Genomic DNA, 14,973 nt, shown 5'->3' on the forward strand with positions numbered 1-14,973 from the left:
ATCTGAAAATGGTGGAGAAATGGTATTTTGAGGAAGTGGCAGTTTTGTAGATATTTCAGAAAATAATAGTTTTTAGGTATTTTACATAAAAAATTACTGACAGGACTATGCACTGTGGGTTTGGGCTTATGTCCTTATTTGTTTAAATTTGTTGAAAAGTGGTTTTTTTGTGTTTTGCAAGTATCTATGGTAGTGTGATGTCATTTTCTATTGTTATTTTCAGCTGCATTAGGAAAGAAGAGGGCTTATTTACTTGGCTCCGATAAATTTTTGAAATACTAGTTTTTACTTGAATGTTATAGCTAGAAATCGATTAGAGCGAAGCACTATAATGTCTCAATAAGCTGCCAATTAGGACCCTGGGAAATGCCTATCACTGTGATGGCTTACAATCTGTATTTGCTTTTCACTTCTTCACTTGATTGCAAATCTGTATGTTCTTTTTTTTTATGTTTATTCAGCTTGCTGTTTCTGTTGCTTACTGCTAATGAAAAATGCTCTATCAATGTGAATGAAATTAATCGTCAAGTCGTTTACCTACAAATTTCTGTTGCTGGATCGATAAAGATGAGAAGTAGGTCGTGGTAAAGACTCTTTGTCTAATCCAGCTCTCCTTCAGTCCTTTAGAGCAAGTCCACAAGTGACAAAAAAATCCAACCCAGGTTGGATCCACATAGACAAAGTGACACAGCCCAAAAATACTTACTTCCACCTATGAAAATTTTGGCGCGAGTATTATTGTAACCCAGGTGAGTTTGGGTTAGATTTTATGTGAGTATGTAACTCAACAATCTAACCCAGGTTAATTAACTCCTCAGCCGCCACATCAGCAAAGGTGCCTAACTATATATATATATGTATGAGCCAGTGCTCTTCACGCGAGCCACTGGCGAATGAAATAGTAGAGAGAAAAAGAGAATGGCCCTGCCTGACGTCAGCCACGTTAGGCACCTTTGCTGATGTGGCGGCTGAGGAGTTAATTAACCTGGGTTAGATTGTTGAGTTACATATGCCGCGTGAGGAGCACTGTTGATGGAGAAGACATACAATGTAGCTGGGCCCCACCTATATTATTAAATGTAAAAATGTAAAAATATCAAGTAAAACCATTAATTTAAAAAAAAAAAAAAGATATGTAAGAACATTCATAAAGACTGGTTTACCATTTATGTAAATGTAAATCAATTGAAAAAATATATATTCTATAAGATGTAAACTATAGGAAAAATATATAACTGTTATGAAAAATTCCCTAACGTTTATAAATAATTTCTTATATCCCTAACCAATTTAGATTGTGTATTTTGTTTTATTATGTTTGTGTTTTCATCCTTACAAAATTTCAAATAATTGTAAACTTTTTTAGGCTTGGCTTGTCAATTAAATATCAAGGAATAAAAAAATTTCAATAAGTCATATTGTTTATGTAATTACTATTTATTTACAACTAAAATAATTATTCACACTTAAAAAGGTTTTTTTTAAATTCAATAAACAGTCATTGCTACGTGTTAGCAATCTCATATTTCAAACGGATGGAAACTGCTGTCTAATCACAGTGACCTAGACCGACCCAATCTAATCTAACGAGTGAACTTATTCTCGTGTCATTTTCCGAACATAGTAAATTATTCCAGTGACTACATTAGGGTGGTCACTATTTGTCTGAGCTATTCCCCGTCTGGCTAAGTTGGTAGAGCGCAACGCTCTTAACCTTGTGGTCGTGGGTTCGAGCTCCACGGTGGGCACCAACGGTAAAGTCTGGTGCCGAACTGCAGAATATGAACTTGGCCTGTTCTATTGGTTTCTCCACAAAGCCAAGCCTTGTCTACTTCCATTCTCTTCTAAATTCTCACATCCAAACCAAAACCCCAAAACAAGCACTAGTTCTTTTTCTCAACTTGTTTGAGAACAACCTCAAACCCAATGATCTCACTTTGTCTTTGCTTCTAAAAGCTTGCACGTCTTCTTCCTCATATCTAGCTTCAGGAAATGCCAAGCTAGAAGTAAATCAGATTCATACCCACCTGTTAAAATCGGGTTTCGACCGGTTTGTCTAACACATTCAACTGGACACAGATCATCATCTTCATCAGACAAATCTCCTTGACTTTCATCAGCCACTCTGATCTTCTTTATAGCACGAAAGCCATGGCTAAACTTTGAAACTTCCCAACCTGTAAGTCTGATGCCAGGGCATAATCTAACATGTGTTCTCTCAGGAAATGAGACTGGAATTTCATATGGATTTTTTAAGATCGGTTTTGATCCAAAGTTAAATGAGGCCTCGGCCTTGCTATGAAGAACATTCTGTCTATGCATGACACCAAATGGCAAACCTCCAAAACAACAGCGCTTAAAACAATGATTCTCTCAGAAAATATCCTTTCAGATCCTGGACAATGCTTTGCCGGATGAGCTATTGATCTTCTATATCTTTACTTTCTACTGGTGTACGTAGTGTGCACAATTAACAGAAACATTAGGGTCTATTGTTACAAAAATAATAGTAAAAGTTCAAGCAGAATCCAAAGTGAACCTAGTTTCTATGATTCAATGATTTGGGGAAGTCTGCAACTCTGCATCTTTAGAGTAATAACACAGATGCCGTTTGATCATTCTAAAAGGTTGTTCACATAGTTTGGAAACATTTCATGCAGCCATATAGATACAACATTCTCATTTATAAATCAGGGATGACTGTTTAAACTTCAAGAGGCAATTTTGAAGACATATATTCTGAAACCAATGAGAGCAAGGAAAAATCATTGCCTGGAAACAAAACCAAACTAGTCTCAAATTTTCTGTCTATTTCTGGGTTTGTTGGAATTATCCCAGGTGGTAACTCCATGGGTGTCGTTTATCATAATTACTAGTTCAACAAGGACTATTCCATTAACAGCTAAACTTGATCGAACCGAAGAAGCCTCAATGTGATTAACGAACAAAGTAATGCCTAAACTACTGACAATCAACGATGGCAGACTCCAAATGCAGAGACATGAACTAAAAAGCTGATTAAAACTTTGCTCACCTCAGGAAGTTGAGGATTGTCTTTGCCATATCTCACTTCTGAAAATGCTACAAATGACATGAGGCCACGACACCCACCATATCACCTATTTCCAAATGACTCCCTCTTCTGTTGCTCAATCATTGCATCCACATGGGCCGAGCCCAACTACGCATCATGGGCCTAGCCCAGTTAAGTTCGGTTAAACAAAAGAGCGGATGTATGACGTCAGACAAGAACCCAGAAAAAAATGGGCGTGGTTGGAAAGCGTGCCTGATCCGTCATCTCATCTCTGGTAATTAATCTTAGTTTTAGTTCGCGCTTGATTAAATTCCCCCATTACTTGTATCGCCCCGCCGAACCAACCAACCAACCGACCAGTCATAATAAAACGACGTAGCTTTCGCTGTTGTGTCGAAGAAGAAGAGATGGGGAGCAACGATGAGCTCAAGTCGGAGGCTTTGCTGGAGCAGATGAAACAGCACCTCTCCACCGACGCCGGTAAAGCCATCGTCAAGAAGATCGGCCTCGTTTACCAGATCAACATCGCACCCAAGGTAAAACTCTATCAACCAATCAGGGCTCTTCAACTGCATGCGTTTTCTATTACAAGTTGTAATCTTGGGGAGTTTGATTGCAGAAAATTGGCTTCAATGAGGTGATTTACACCATTGATCTGAAGAGAGGGGAGGTGAAGAAAGGTTAGAGTTTTTCCAATTTTGCGGAAATTGTTTCTTTTGGTTAACTAGCGGTGAGATTAGGGGCTGAAATATTATGGAATTTGCAGGGGCGTATGAAGGAGGAAAGGCGGATGCGGTGTTTTCGTTCAAGGACGATGATTTCGTGAAGATAGCGCTGGGGAAGATGAATCCCCAGATTGCTTTCATGAGGGGAGCCATGAAGATTAAGGGAAGCATGAGTGCTGCTACCAAATTCACTCCCGATATTTTCCCCAAGCCTTCCAAGATGTGACTTGGCTTTGTTATTATCAGCTGCATTAGGAAAGAAGAGGGCTTATTTACTTGGCTCCAATAAATTTCTGAAACACTAGTTTTTACTTGAATGTTATAGCTAGAAATCGATTAGAGCGAAGCACTATAATGTCTCAATAAGCTGCCAATTAGGACCCTGGGAATTGCCTATCACTCTGATGGCTTACGATCTGTATTTGCTTTTCACTTCATCACTTGTTTGCAAATCTGTCTGCCTCTTTTTATGTTTATTCAGCTCGCTGTTTCTGTTGCTTACTGCTAATGAAAAATGCTCTATTGTGGTCGTTGGTTCGAGCCCCACGGTGGGCGTTTCTTTTTTGTTACTCTCTTTTATCCGTTTCTCCCTCTTCTTTATTTTTCTGTGGCACCTTTGTAAAGCACCAACGGTAAAGTCTGGCGCCAAACTGCAGAATATGAACTTGGCCTGTTCTATTGGTTTCTCCACAAAGCCAAGCCTTGTCTACTTCCATTCTCTTCTAAATTCTCACATCCAAACCAAAACCCCAAAACAAGCACTACTTCTTTTTCGCAACTTGTTTGAGAACAACCTCAAACCCAATGATCTCACTTTCTCTTTGCTTCTAAAAGCTTGCACGTCTTCTTCCTCATATCTAGCTTCAGGCAATGCCAAACTAGAAGTAAATCAGATTCATACCCACCTGTTAAAATCGGGTTTCGACCGGTTTGTCTATGTGGGTACAGCTCTTCTTGATCTTTACATGAAATTGGGGCAAGTGAGAAATGCTCAGAAGATGTTCGATGGTATGCCTGAAAGAGATGATGTCTCATGGAATGCAGTGATTTGTGGGGTTTCGAGGAACGGTCATCATTCTGCGGCGTTGGAACTCTTTGTTCAGATGTGTAGAGAGGGATTTAGTCCGGGCCATACGACTTTGGTTAGTTTGGTACCGTCTTGTGGTAGGCATGAGTTTGCTTTTCAGGGGAAATCTGTTCATGGGTTTGGAATTAAGGGTGGCCTTGATTCGGATTCGCAAGTGCAGAATGCTCTTACCTCGATGTATGGCAAATGTGGAGATCTGGAAGCGGCAGAAGTCTTGTTTGAAGAGATTGTTTACAAGGGTGTGGATTCTTGGAATACTATGATCGGTGCTTATGGCCAAAATGGTTGCTTTGATGAGGCAATGCTTGTGTTTAGACGAATGCGAGAGGAAAGTGTGCAAGCCAATGTGGTGACCATGGTAAGCCTTCTGTCAGCAAATGCTGATCCAGGGTCTACTCATTGTCATGCCATTAAGACTGGTCTTGTAAATAATGCTTCTGTGATTACTTCGCTGATTTGTGAATATGCAACACGCGGCTATACAGAAACCGGAGAATTGCTTTACAAGTCATTGCCTCACAAGACTCTGGTTTCCCTAACTGCACTTATTTCAAGTCATGCTGAAAAAGGTGATATGAGCCAGGTGATGGAGTGTTTTGCTGACTTGCAGCAGCTAGAGATGAAACTAGATGCAGTGGCTATGGTTAGCATCCTCCATGGGATAAAGCACCCTGCTGAATTTGGCCTTGGACTTGCTTTCCATGGTTATGGATTGAAGACGGGGTTGGCCGCTGATTCATTGGTTGTGAATGGGTTGATAAGCATGTACTCGAGGTTTGACAAGATAGAGGATGCGTTTTCCTTATTCTCTGAGATGGGTGAAAAACCATTGATTACTTGGAATTCTTTGATATCAGGCTGCGTTCAAGCTGGAAGGTCAAGTGATGCCCTGGAGTTGTTTTCTCAAATGCAAATGTCTGGACATAGTCCAGATTCTGTTACTATCTCTAGCTTACTATCTGGGTGTTGCCAACTTGAGTACTTGAAATTTGGGGAGGGACTTCATACTTACGTACTAAGAAACAACTTGGAAGGAGAAGATTTTGTCGGAACTGCTCTTATAGACATGTACACCAAGTGCGGAAGAATAGAGCATGCTGAAATGGTGTTCAACAGTATAAAAGAGCCATGCTTGGCAACATGGAACTCAATGATCTCAGCTTATAGCTTATACGGCTTAGAACATAAAGCTCTTGTTTGCTTCTCCAAAATGCAAGAACGAGGGCTGAAGCCTGATAAAATCACATTTTTAGCAGTACTAGCCGCTTGTACACATGGAGGTCTTGTTCAAGAAGGAAAAACATATTTCATCATGATGAAGGAAAAGTTCAACATAATGCCAGGCCTGCAACACTGTGCTTGCATGATCAATCTCTTTGGCCGGGCCGGTTTGTTGGACCAGGCATTTTTCTTCATCCGGTCCATGGAAACAAACCCTGATTTTGCCGTTTGGGGAGCTCTGCTGAATGCTTGTTGCATCCATCATGAGGTGAAGCTAGGGGAATACATTGCAAAAAAGCTGTTCTTCTTGGACAGTAAAAACAGCGGCTTCCTCGTGCTGATGTCGAATCTGTATGCAGCTAAAGGAAGGTGGGAAGATGTAGCAAGAGTGAGGAAGATGATGAGAGTCACTGGAGGTGATGGCTGTTCAGGAATCAGTGTTATTGAGATGACTTCACTGCAAGCAACTTGAGCAACAAGATGGGCTTTTAATGGGCCTACAGAAGGATCCGGCCCATATAGGAATTTGACGAGTCGGATCTTGTACCTAATCTGTAGGTCACTCTCATAAACCCTAAAAGTAGCCCAAAAAACCGCAAAAGCGCTCCCATTTCAAAATTCAAACTTTGGTGTTCCCCAATAGTCATCTCTCTCAGATCTTCAAACCCTAATTTCTCTTCATCTTCGAAAATGGGTGGGGCTCACAGCCGCGAAGACCTCGAGCTCATTGACTCAGACGACGAAGAGCAACAGAGCGAAGGGGAGGAGTGTTTCCAGGACGCGGAGGAGAAGATTCAGAGATCGGCGGAGCGCGGTGGGCCCAAGACGCCGGCGTCGGTGGATGACGTGGAGGCGAAGCTGAAGGCGTTGAAGCTGAAATACGCGTCGGCGTCGACCCCGAATCTGAAGAATGCGGTGAAGCTGTACGTTCATGTTGGTGGGAACACGCCCAAAGCGAAATGGGTAACCTCTGAGAAACTCACATCTTATTGTTTTCGAAAGACGTGTAGAATGGAGGTTGATGATGAAGAGGAAGATGTGGAGGATGAGGATGAGGAGAGGGAGGATTCGTGGTGGGTGTTGAGGGTGGGGGAGAAGATTAGGGTGAAAGTTTCGGCTGAAATGCAGTTGAAGACTTTTGGGAGGGAGCGGCGTGTCGATTTTGTGGCCCGGGGAGTGTGGGCTATGAAGTTCTTTAATGAGGAGGACTATAGGGTTTTTGTTGCTAAGTATACTGATTGTATGTTTGAGAATACTTATGGATATGAGGCGACCGAGCAGAACAGGGTTAAGGTGTATGGGAAGGATTTTATTGGGTGGGCAAAGCCGGAGGCGGCGGATGATTCTGTTTGGGAAGATGCTGAGGATGGTTTGCTGAAGAGCCCGGGGTCTGCCACCCCGGTCAGAGTGAATCAGGACTTGAGGGAGGAGTTTGAGGAGGCGGCACATGGAGGGATACAGAGCTTGGCGTTGGGTGCATTGGAGAACAGTTTCTTGGTTGGGGACTCTGGCGTTCAGGTTGTTAAGAATTACAGTTATGGAATACAGGGGAAAGGTGTTTATGTCAGTTTTGATGATGGGAGTTATAGAGGTGGGTCGAGTGTGGCCCGTTCCACGCCTAGGAAGGCTCTGCTGATGAAGGCGGAAACTAATATGCTCCTCATGAGTCCAATGAAAGAGGGGAAGCCTCACACAACAGGGCTTCAACAGTTTGACATCGAAGCTGGAAAGGTTGTGACTGAGTGGAAGTTTGAAAAGGATGGGACTGATATTACAATGAAGGATATCGCAAATGACAGCAAGGGAGCTCAGTTGGATCCTTCAGGGTCCACATTCTTGGGATTGGATGATAACAGGCTTTGCCGTTGGGATATGCGAGACAGGAAAGGGATGGTTCAGGATCTTGCAAGTGCTAATACTCCTATTCTCAATTGGAATCAAGGGCATCAGTTCTCCAGAGGAACTAACTTTCAGTGCTTTGCTAGTACTGGTGATGGCTCAATTGTTGTGGGGTCTCTTGATGGGAAGATCAGGTTGTATTCAATCAATTCTATGAGGCAAGCCAAAACAGCTTTTCCTGGCCTTGGTTCTCCTATTACGCATGTGGATGTTACATATGATGGAAAGTGGATTTTGGGAACAACTGACACCTATTTGATCCTCATCTGTACCATGTTTACTGATAAGGATGGGAAGACAAAGACTGGCTTTGCTGGGCGTATGGGGAATAGGATTTCTGCCCCAAGGTTGTTGAAGCTCACTCCTCTGGATTCTCACTTGGCAGGCACTAATAACAAGTTTCGTAATGCTCAGTTTTCATGGGTAAGTCTTTGATCTATAGCCTATTAGAGTTATTTTTTGCCATTAGTTTGTGGGATTTCCAATCATTGGTTTGCTTCATTTCTATTCTCTGTGGTGCTGAAACTTATCTCAATTTTATTGATTTAAATCATTTAATACCTTAATTTGCATGATTTAATGGCATTCCTTAGTATTATGGAGCAGGAAGATAAATTACATGTATGTGTGTTGGAGTCTATGGTGTCAGAATATTTGAGTGTCTTTCCCCTTTCTTTTCCCCATGTTAGAGACGAGCATATGCACTGTCGAGTTGAGACTCCCAAATGTCTTCTTTCATAGGTTCTAGTTTGATGGATTTCTTCTGCATGTGTGTTTTGTTATATATCAGGACTATTCATTGGTTCACTATCCTTGCACAGTGTCTAGTTAAATAGCTTCAGGATTTCTTTTTCTTCTTGAAAATTAAGCTTGAATCGTTGTTTATTTATCTCTGTTATACAATCCATACACACAAGTGACACAACACTGGTAACTTTTAGCTGTATTTTGTGAGTTGTTTAGTACAACATAATTATTTTTGTTTTACGTATCGTTCAGGTCACAGAGAATGGGAAGCAGGAGCGCCATTTAGTTGCAACTGTCGGAAAGTTTAGTGTGATTTGGAATTTCCAACAGGTGAAGGATGGGTCACATGAGTGCTACCTAAATCAGGAGGGCTTGAAGAGCTGTTATTGTTATAAGATAGTCCTGAAGGATGATTCCATTGTTGATAGTCGCTTCATGCACGACAAGTTTGCAGTTACCGACTCACCTGAAGCCCCACTTGTGATTGCAACCCCATTGAAGGTCAGCTCCTTCAGCATATCCAGTAGGCGATGATGTTCAGAGACATGACCCTTCATCTACTCTGAGCTTTCTTAGCTTGATTGATGAAGTTTTTAAATGCTAGAATGCTTGATTAGGGCAATATGTTGTTTAGGTTATTGCAGTATGGAATGATGTCTAATTAGTGATCCATTAGAAGATCCAGTAATGTTAGTGTCGTCAAGTTCTTGAGTAGAAAATGATGTGCTGCGTTGCGTTTAGCAGCCTAGTAGGGGACTCAAGTGGAAACTGAAATGTATTAATTTGCTACTCTATGGAAATTTCTAGCTTTTGTAGTAGAATGATATTCTCCTCCTTTGGAGCCGTTGGATTGTTGCATCAAATCAGGACATTTCTCTTTCTTTTGTTTTTCAAAGTGGACCCTGTGTTTTAAGTAATTATATATAGGTGTAATTTGTGGACCTGTTGTAATCTGAAAGGAGCTGTTGATAGAAAGATAGAGGAAGAGAAATGGCAGTCGCAGCAGGAAGGACTTTCCTTGTGCAGCCATCTTCTCTAACCTTTGCTTCGCATAACAATTTACTGAAGCACTCATTTGGTACCACAAACACATCCTTGCTTGTTAAACCAGGAGATGCTAGAGGTTTTGCACGACACATGGTTCGAGCCCAGATGCGCCCTACATGGCTTCCTGGCCTCGACCCCCCAGCATATCTGGATGGAAGGTGAGTCCCTCCTGGGACTGATCGTTTTGGTCTCATTGTCTTCCTCCTTAGTTTTGATACATGTTCATTCTCTGTTGGTGGGTTATTTCTTCGTTTTAATAGCTTGGCTGGGGATTTCGGGTTTGACCCACTTGGGCTTGGAGAGGATCCCGAAAGCTTGAGGTGGTATGTGCAGGCAGAGCTTGTTCACTGTCGCTTTGCAATGCTTGGAGTTGCAGGAATTCTCCTAACAGATGTCAGTAAATCCAAACAATTGATTTAGATTACATTCTTTTGGCACTAGGATTTTCATTGATACCAACCACGTATTGTAGATAAAACGTTTGAGGCCTTAAGATTCGATATATAGCACAAGTAGTTAAACACAGGGTCCACGGCTCCACGCATTGCCTTCCACTCGGAGAAATAAAAAGAAGCTGCATCTTTTACTTCATTACGATCAATGAAGGTCATTTTCCTGCAATGCTGATGATCGTCTTAATACTTTGTTGCAGTTACTGCGTGTAACAGGACTTCTCAGTATACCAGTTTGGTACAATGCAGGTGCAGTTAAATTTGGCTTCGCCAATACAGAAACTTTGATCATTGTGCAGTTCCTTTTGATGGGGTAAATTCCCGTTATTAACCATTGATCCCTTGATGATTTGCTGGTAATAAATGAACTACATAGTTTACTGAGTTTACATATAGTTTGTTTAACTTTCGTTTTCGCCTTTCCTGCTGTGCTTAGATTTGTTGAAACTAAAAGATACATGGATTTCAAGACTCCTGGATCTCAGGCACAAGATGGATCCTTCTTCGGACTGGAAGCTGCATTAGAAGGCTTAGAACCTGGGTAATCTAACCTGACTCAAAACAATGTTTCCATGTCCATTTTGAATTTGAAGTTGGTAATGTGTGCATCTTTACAAAGAACATGTTGATGATGAACAGGTACCCTGGTGGTCCATTGCTGAACCCTCTTGGTCTGGCGAAAGATATCAAGAATGCTCACGAGTGGAAGCTTAAAGAGATTAAGAATGGTTAGATGTGATGTATTTTCTCTATTCAGATGACAGAACCATTTTCCATTTGGTTCTAAGTTGTTATTGTTACAGGACGGCTCGCCATGGTAGCCATGCTCGGCATGTTTGTGCAAGCTTCTGTTACTCATGCAGGACCTGTCGATAATCTTCTGCTGCACCTCTCCGACCCATGGCACAGGACCATTGTTCAGACCCTAGCTAACTCTGGCTCTTAAATGTAAACTGAAGTTGGTCTTTGCATCACATGTAAAATGAAGAAACGTAAACTACTTCACTTTTATGATTGTGCAAAGAAGAAAAAGAAGACAAATTATGTGGAAACTGTTGGTATCACTTGTATGGATGTGGCACTCTGTTGATACTCGAAGAAAAAACTCAGGACCAAAATAATATTCATTACAACAAACGCAAACAAACTTTTACAAGAGCTGACTTTACATTTCAAGCCTACTCTTCTCGGATAAGCACCAATAACGACCTTATTTCCCCAAAACCTAACCAGCCATACAATCCTTGCAATGAGCAAAATTATCACCCAATCAACTTATCATACAAAAAATAATATACCAACGTCGACATGTACAGTGAAGTAAATAAATCTGTCAGAACAAATCCCGCATTTACAGTAACTCGGAGAGAAATCGCCCTGAGAAAAGATGTAAACTCACAAGAAAGATATGCACTAGTGTCCAATGCGGGCAGTGGCTGTATTTTTTGCATGCTTTCTTCTGGCCAAAAACATAAAAATCCGCGGGAAAAATGACTTCTTCTTCTTCTTTCCACCCTTTACTTCTTGGGGGGATGCCTCACTTTCAGTGACATTTCCTGATGCAGGCTTGGGGCTTGAACCATAGGGATCACGTACTGCAGAGACAGGTGCCTGGTCAAAGCCTTTAGGATCTTTCATACCCTCAAAACTAGCCCTTGGGCTTTTAGTGTGGTTTACAGCTGCCTGACCAGGTTCACCAAGCTTTCGTCGTTGCTCGTGTTCGGCTCTCCACTTCCTCAACTCCTGTTCAACACCCAGTTTCCCTTCCTTGGCTTTCTCAGCCTTCTCCATTGCCACCTTGAGTGCTTCTTTTCTCGAAGCCATTTCCCTATTCACTTCTTCCAACTTCTCCAAGCATCTCAGCTCAGACTCCTTGGCCGCCTCAATTTTGGAACTTGCAGCAGAAACTCTCGTGTTTGCCTGCTCCTCTGCCTCATGGGCACGTTTGCTGAGCTCATAATACTCCCCTATATTGAGTGTTACTCCGGGGGGTGAATCAGCATCAGCGGGGTTGGATCTGGCTTGCTCACTCTCTTGCAATGCTTTGATTGCTGCTAACGCCAACCTTTCAGAAGCCCTTGCAGCCTCTATTTCCTTTTGTGCTGCTAATAATCTACTCTGCACAGTACTTGCTCCAGCCTTTGCTTGATCTGCTTCTTCTTTTGCCTTACGCAGATCGTCACCAGCCATTTCAGCAAGTACCTTTGCCTCGTCAGCCTGTTTTGCTGCTTGCTGCAACTCTTTGGGTAGCTCCACCATTTTCTCTCTGGCATCTTTCTCCTTCATCTGAACTAGAGCTATTTCTGACCTAGTCCTGTCCAGTTCAGCTTGAAGAGATGCCACAGCCACTGATGCCATTCCTTCTCTTTGCCTAATGGTGGCAAGAGCTGATTTCTCACTTTCAAGTTCAGACTTCAATGCCGAGGAAGCCACCTTTAAGCAATTTACTTCAGCGATTGCTTTCTCTATGTTGAGCTTCACTTCCTCCAGCTCCTTCTTTGCTGAAGCAACTGCTGCTTGTATATCAGTATGAGTTTTCCTCTCCGGTTTTTCTTGCTCATCATTCAATTTTCCTCCATCACTTTCGTCCTTGAATCTTGATTCCATATAAGCGGCTAATTCAGCTTTTAAATCAAGAAGCAAGGCCGAGGCTGTGTCTAGTTTGGACTTAAGATCCTTAGCTGACAGAATTTGCTGGTTAAGTCTCTGAAGCTCCTCTTCTGCCTGCTTAATCTCCTTTTCCCAATGATGAGAATCTTGTTCCTTGGCCATGACTGCTCCAATCCTCTGTTCCTCTGCTTCCAAATGGGCAGCATGTGCTGACTCCAATGCCTCTTTTGTAGAAATCAGTTCAATAGTAAGATCTTCAACTGTTTTCTCAACTTCCTTAGATGCAGAAATGGCCTCTTCGGCTTTTTTGATAGCCATATCTTTCTCAGTCACTAAAGAAGCATATTCCTTGTGCAGTGCTTCCAGCTCCTCTTTAACAGATTTTAGCTCTGTCACTGCAGTTGTATGCCTTGCCTTGGCAACCTCAAGCTGTGCCTTGGCCGCCACACTGGCCTCGTCAGCAATACCTTGCTCCATCTCTTCCACCCTTAGTTTGGCAAGTTCCGAGTCTTGTTTTGCCTGACTCTCTTCTGTTTGTGCTCTCTCCAGGTTAAGCTTCAATTCTTCTACAAGGCGCTTTGTGCTGTCCAGCTCCTTCAATACTTTTGTTTTCTCATTTTCAGCAATCTCGGATCGTCTCTGATACTCCGGAATCTCCTCCTGTGCTTTCTCCAGTTCTTGCTCCACAAGTTTGCGTCTCTGCATAACCAACAAAGAAATTGCATGTTACTTTGCCAGACATAGGTACACTTTCTGATAAGTGTGATACTAAGAGCAAGTTTGGGCAAGAAAACTCATATTAGTAATCAATTATGGACTCTGAATATATATATATATATATATATATATCGGACACACACACACAACAAACAAAACAAATAAACAGGTAATAAATAGGAAAAAAAGGACTCGAGAGAGGTGTTAATACTTAATAGAGACGGTCTAACAAAAGAAAAGGCAAAGCAAATATACCTCCACAGTTTGAATTCTATGGGCTTTCCAATCAACAATTCCCCCAAATTTGGAAACAGCTTCTTTAACTGATTCAAAAGGAGCCGTTGTATCAATAATGCCTCTGCTCTTAGCACTGTTAGGAGAATCAAAACCTCCTGATTTTCTCGCGGACAAGCTAGCATACTTTACATTGGGTGATAATACTGCATTGTTCGCATAAGCTAGCTTAGCACTCTTGGGAGAAAAGGTTGCTTCAGATTTAGTAAATGCAGTTCTGGAGGTCTTTATACTGGGCAGAGAACGCACAGTGGATGGCATTGCAATGTCAATATTCTGAGGAAAAGCATCTGTGACAGTATTCAGTATATTTGTCTCTGTTTTCTCAGCTGCAATACTTGAGGTTGAGGCTGGAGTATCTGTTGGAAAATGTTGATTTTGTTGTAATAATTGGTCAACATCTTTAGGACCAGACTCTTTCTTCAGTGTATCCTGAGTAACCGTAACTGTTGAGTCTGATGCAGTGGTGACTGTTGGAAGAGACCCGTTTTGCTCTAGGGATGGGATATTTGAAGCATGTTCCGCAACTGGTAATTTACCACTTTCTACTGTTAATGAGGTAGAAGCCGGATTATCTGCCGGATGTAGTTGATTTTGTGCCAGAGATGGGACATCAGAAGCACTTTGTGCAGCTTCTTCTTTAGACTTCTCGTTCTCTAACAAATGACTGTCACTTTCAACTCTGCCATGCTTTTCTGGGTTTGTAGAAGCATCCTTACCGGCGTGATCATCGTGGTGGTTGGATGAAGTGGATTCTGGAGGAGGCATTTTTTCTGCAACTCTGACATCCTCCATTCCAAGAAAGTGGAAAGGAGTGAAGTGAGTTTATCTACAATCGAATAAATGAAACTGGATCAGGCAAAAAAGAAAGTAGATTAAAGTAATGAAAGATTATATGAAACCCAACCAATCCTGAGATCTTCAGTTTCAGCAGTGCATTAAAGCAAACATATCAACACTTTTGGCTATACAGGAACCTATATACCATAAGTTACTACTATCATGTAACATTACTAAGCGTCCAGGGTCTCCCAAACATGTTAACAGATTTAACACTTGCATGCTCGATCTACAAGCAATTTCATATAGAAATAAGGAAGAGTAAATACAGATATATAAGACTAAATCATTATTAAAAAA

General features: G+C 41.7%; 5 protein-coding genes and 1 non-coding gene across 6 annotated transcripts in view; 5 read left to right on the plus strand and 1 right to left on the minus strand.

The window, feature by feature from the left end:
- The first annotated feature begins 1,675 nt into the window (after nt 1-1,675).
- TRNAK-CUU lies at nt 1,676-1,748 on the plus strand. Its single transcript has one exon. It is a non-coding gene; the product is annotated as a tRNA-Lys (tRNA).
- A 1,505-nt stretch (nt 1,749-3,253) lies between these two features.
- On the plus strand, nt 3,254-4,290 carry LOC101305034 (non-specific lipid-transfer protein-like). Its single transcript, XM_004291061.1, has 3 exons — nt 3,254-3,570; nt 3,654-3,714; nt 3,801-4,290. The coding sequence occupies exons 1-3, from the start codon at nt 3,442-3,444 to the stop codon at nt 3,983-3,985; spliced, it is 375 nt and encodes a 124-aa protein (XP_004291109.1). The 5' UTR covers nt 3,254-3,441; the 3' UTR covers nt 3,986-4,290.
- A 128-nt stretch (nt 4,291-4,418) lies between these two features.
- Nucleotides 4,419-6,789, plus strand: LOC101291020 (pentatricopeptide repeat-containing protein At2g04860-like). Its single transcript, XM_004292769.1, has one exon. It carries the CDS (start codon nt 4,419-4,421, stop codon nt 6,537-6,539), a length of 2,121 nt encoding a protein of 706 aa, XP_004292817.1. The 3' UTR covers nt 6,540-6,789.
- LOC101305624 (protein CYPRO4-like) lies at nt 6,379-9,531 on the plus strand. The gene is made up of 2 exons (XM_004291063.1): nt 6,379-8,389; nt 8,966-9,531. The coding sequence occupies exons 1-2, from the start codon at nt 6,758-6,760 to the stop codon at nt 9,245-9,247; spliced, it is 1,914 nt and encodes a 637-aa protein (XP_004291111.1). The 5' UTR covers nt 6,379-6,757; the 3' UTR covers nt 9,248-9,531.
- A 223-nt stretch (nt 9,532-9,754) lies between these two features.
- Nucleotides 9,755-11,158, plus strand: LOC101305907 (chlorophyll a-b binding protein P4, chloroplastic-like). The gene is made up of 6 exons (XM_004291064.1): nt 9,755-9,918; nt 10,021-10,153; nt 10,413-10,525; nt 10,649-10,753; nt 10,852-10,940; nt 11,016-11,158. Exons 1-6 carry the CDS (start codon nt 9,851-9,853, stop codon nt 11,156-11,158), a joined length of 651 nt encoding a protein of 216 aa, XP_004291112.1. The 5' UTR covers nt 9,755-9,850.
- Nucleotides 11,159-11,318: 160 nt separating this feature from the next.
- Nucleotides 11,319-14,973, minus strand: part of LOC101306197 (protein WEAK CHLOROPLAST MOVEMENT UNDER BLUE LIGHT 1-like) — a 4,858-nt gene continuing 1,203 nt past the window's right edge. Inside the window, exons 3-4 of the mRNA XM_004291065.1 lie at nt 13,795-14,662; nt 11,319-13,521 (exon numbers count right to left, since the gene is read on the minus strand). Coding sequence (XP_004291113.1) covers nt 11,626-13,521; nt 13,795-14,628 — 2,730 coding nt within the window. The 5' untranslated portion in view covers nt 14,629-14,662 and the 3' untranslated portion in view covers nt 11,319-11,625. The remainder of the gene's footprint in view (nt 13,522-13,794; nt 14,663-14,973) is intronic.

Source organism: Fragaria vesca, linkage group LG2 (assembly GCF_000184155.1).
Source record: "Fragaria vesca subsp. vesca linkage group LG2, FraVesHawaii_1.0, whole genome shotgun sequence".
Classification (NCBI taxonomy): domain Eukaryota; kingdom Viridiplantae; phylum Streptophyta; class Magnoliopsida; order Rosales; family Rosaceae; genus Fragaria; species Fragaria vesca.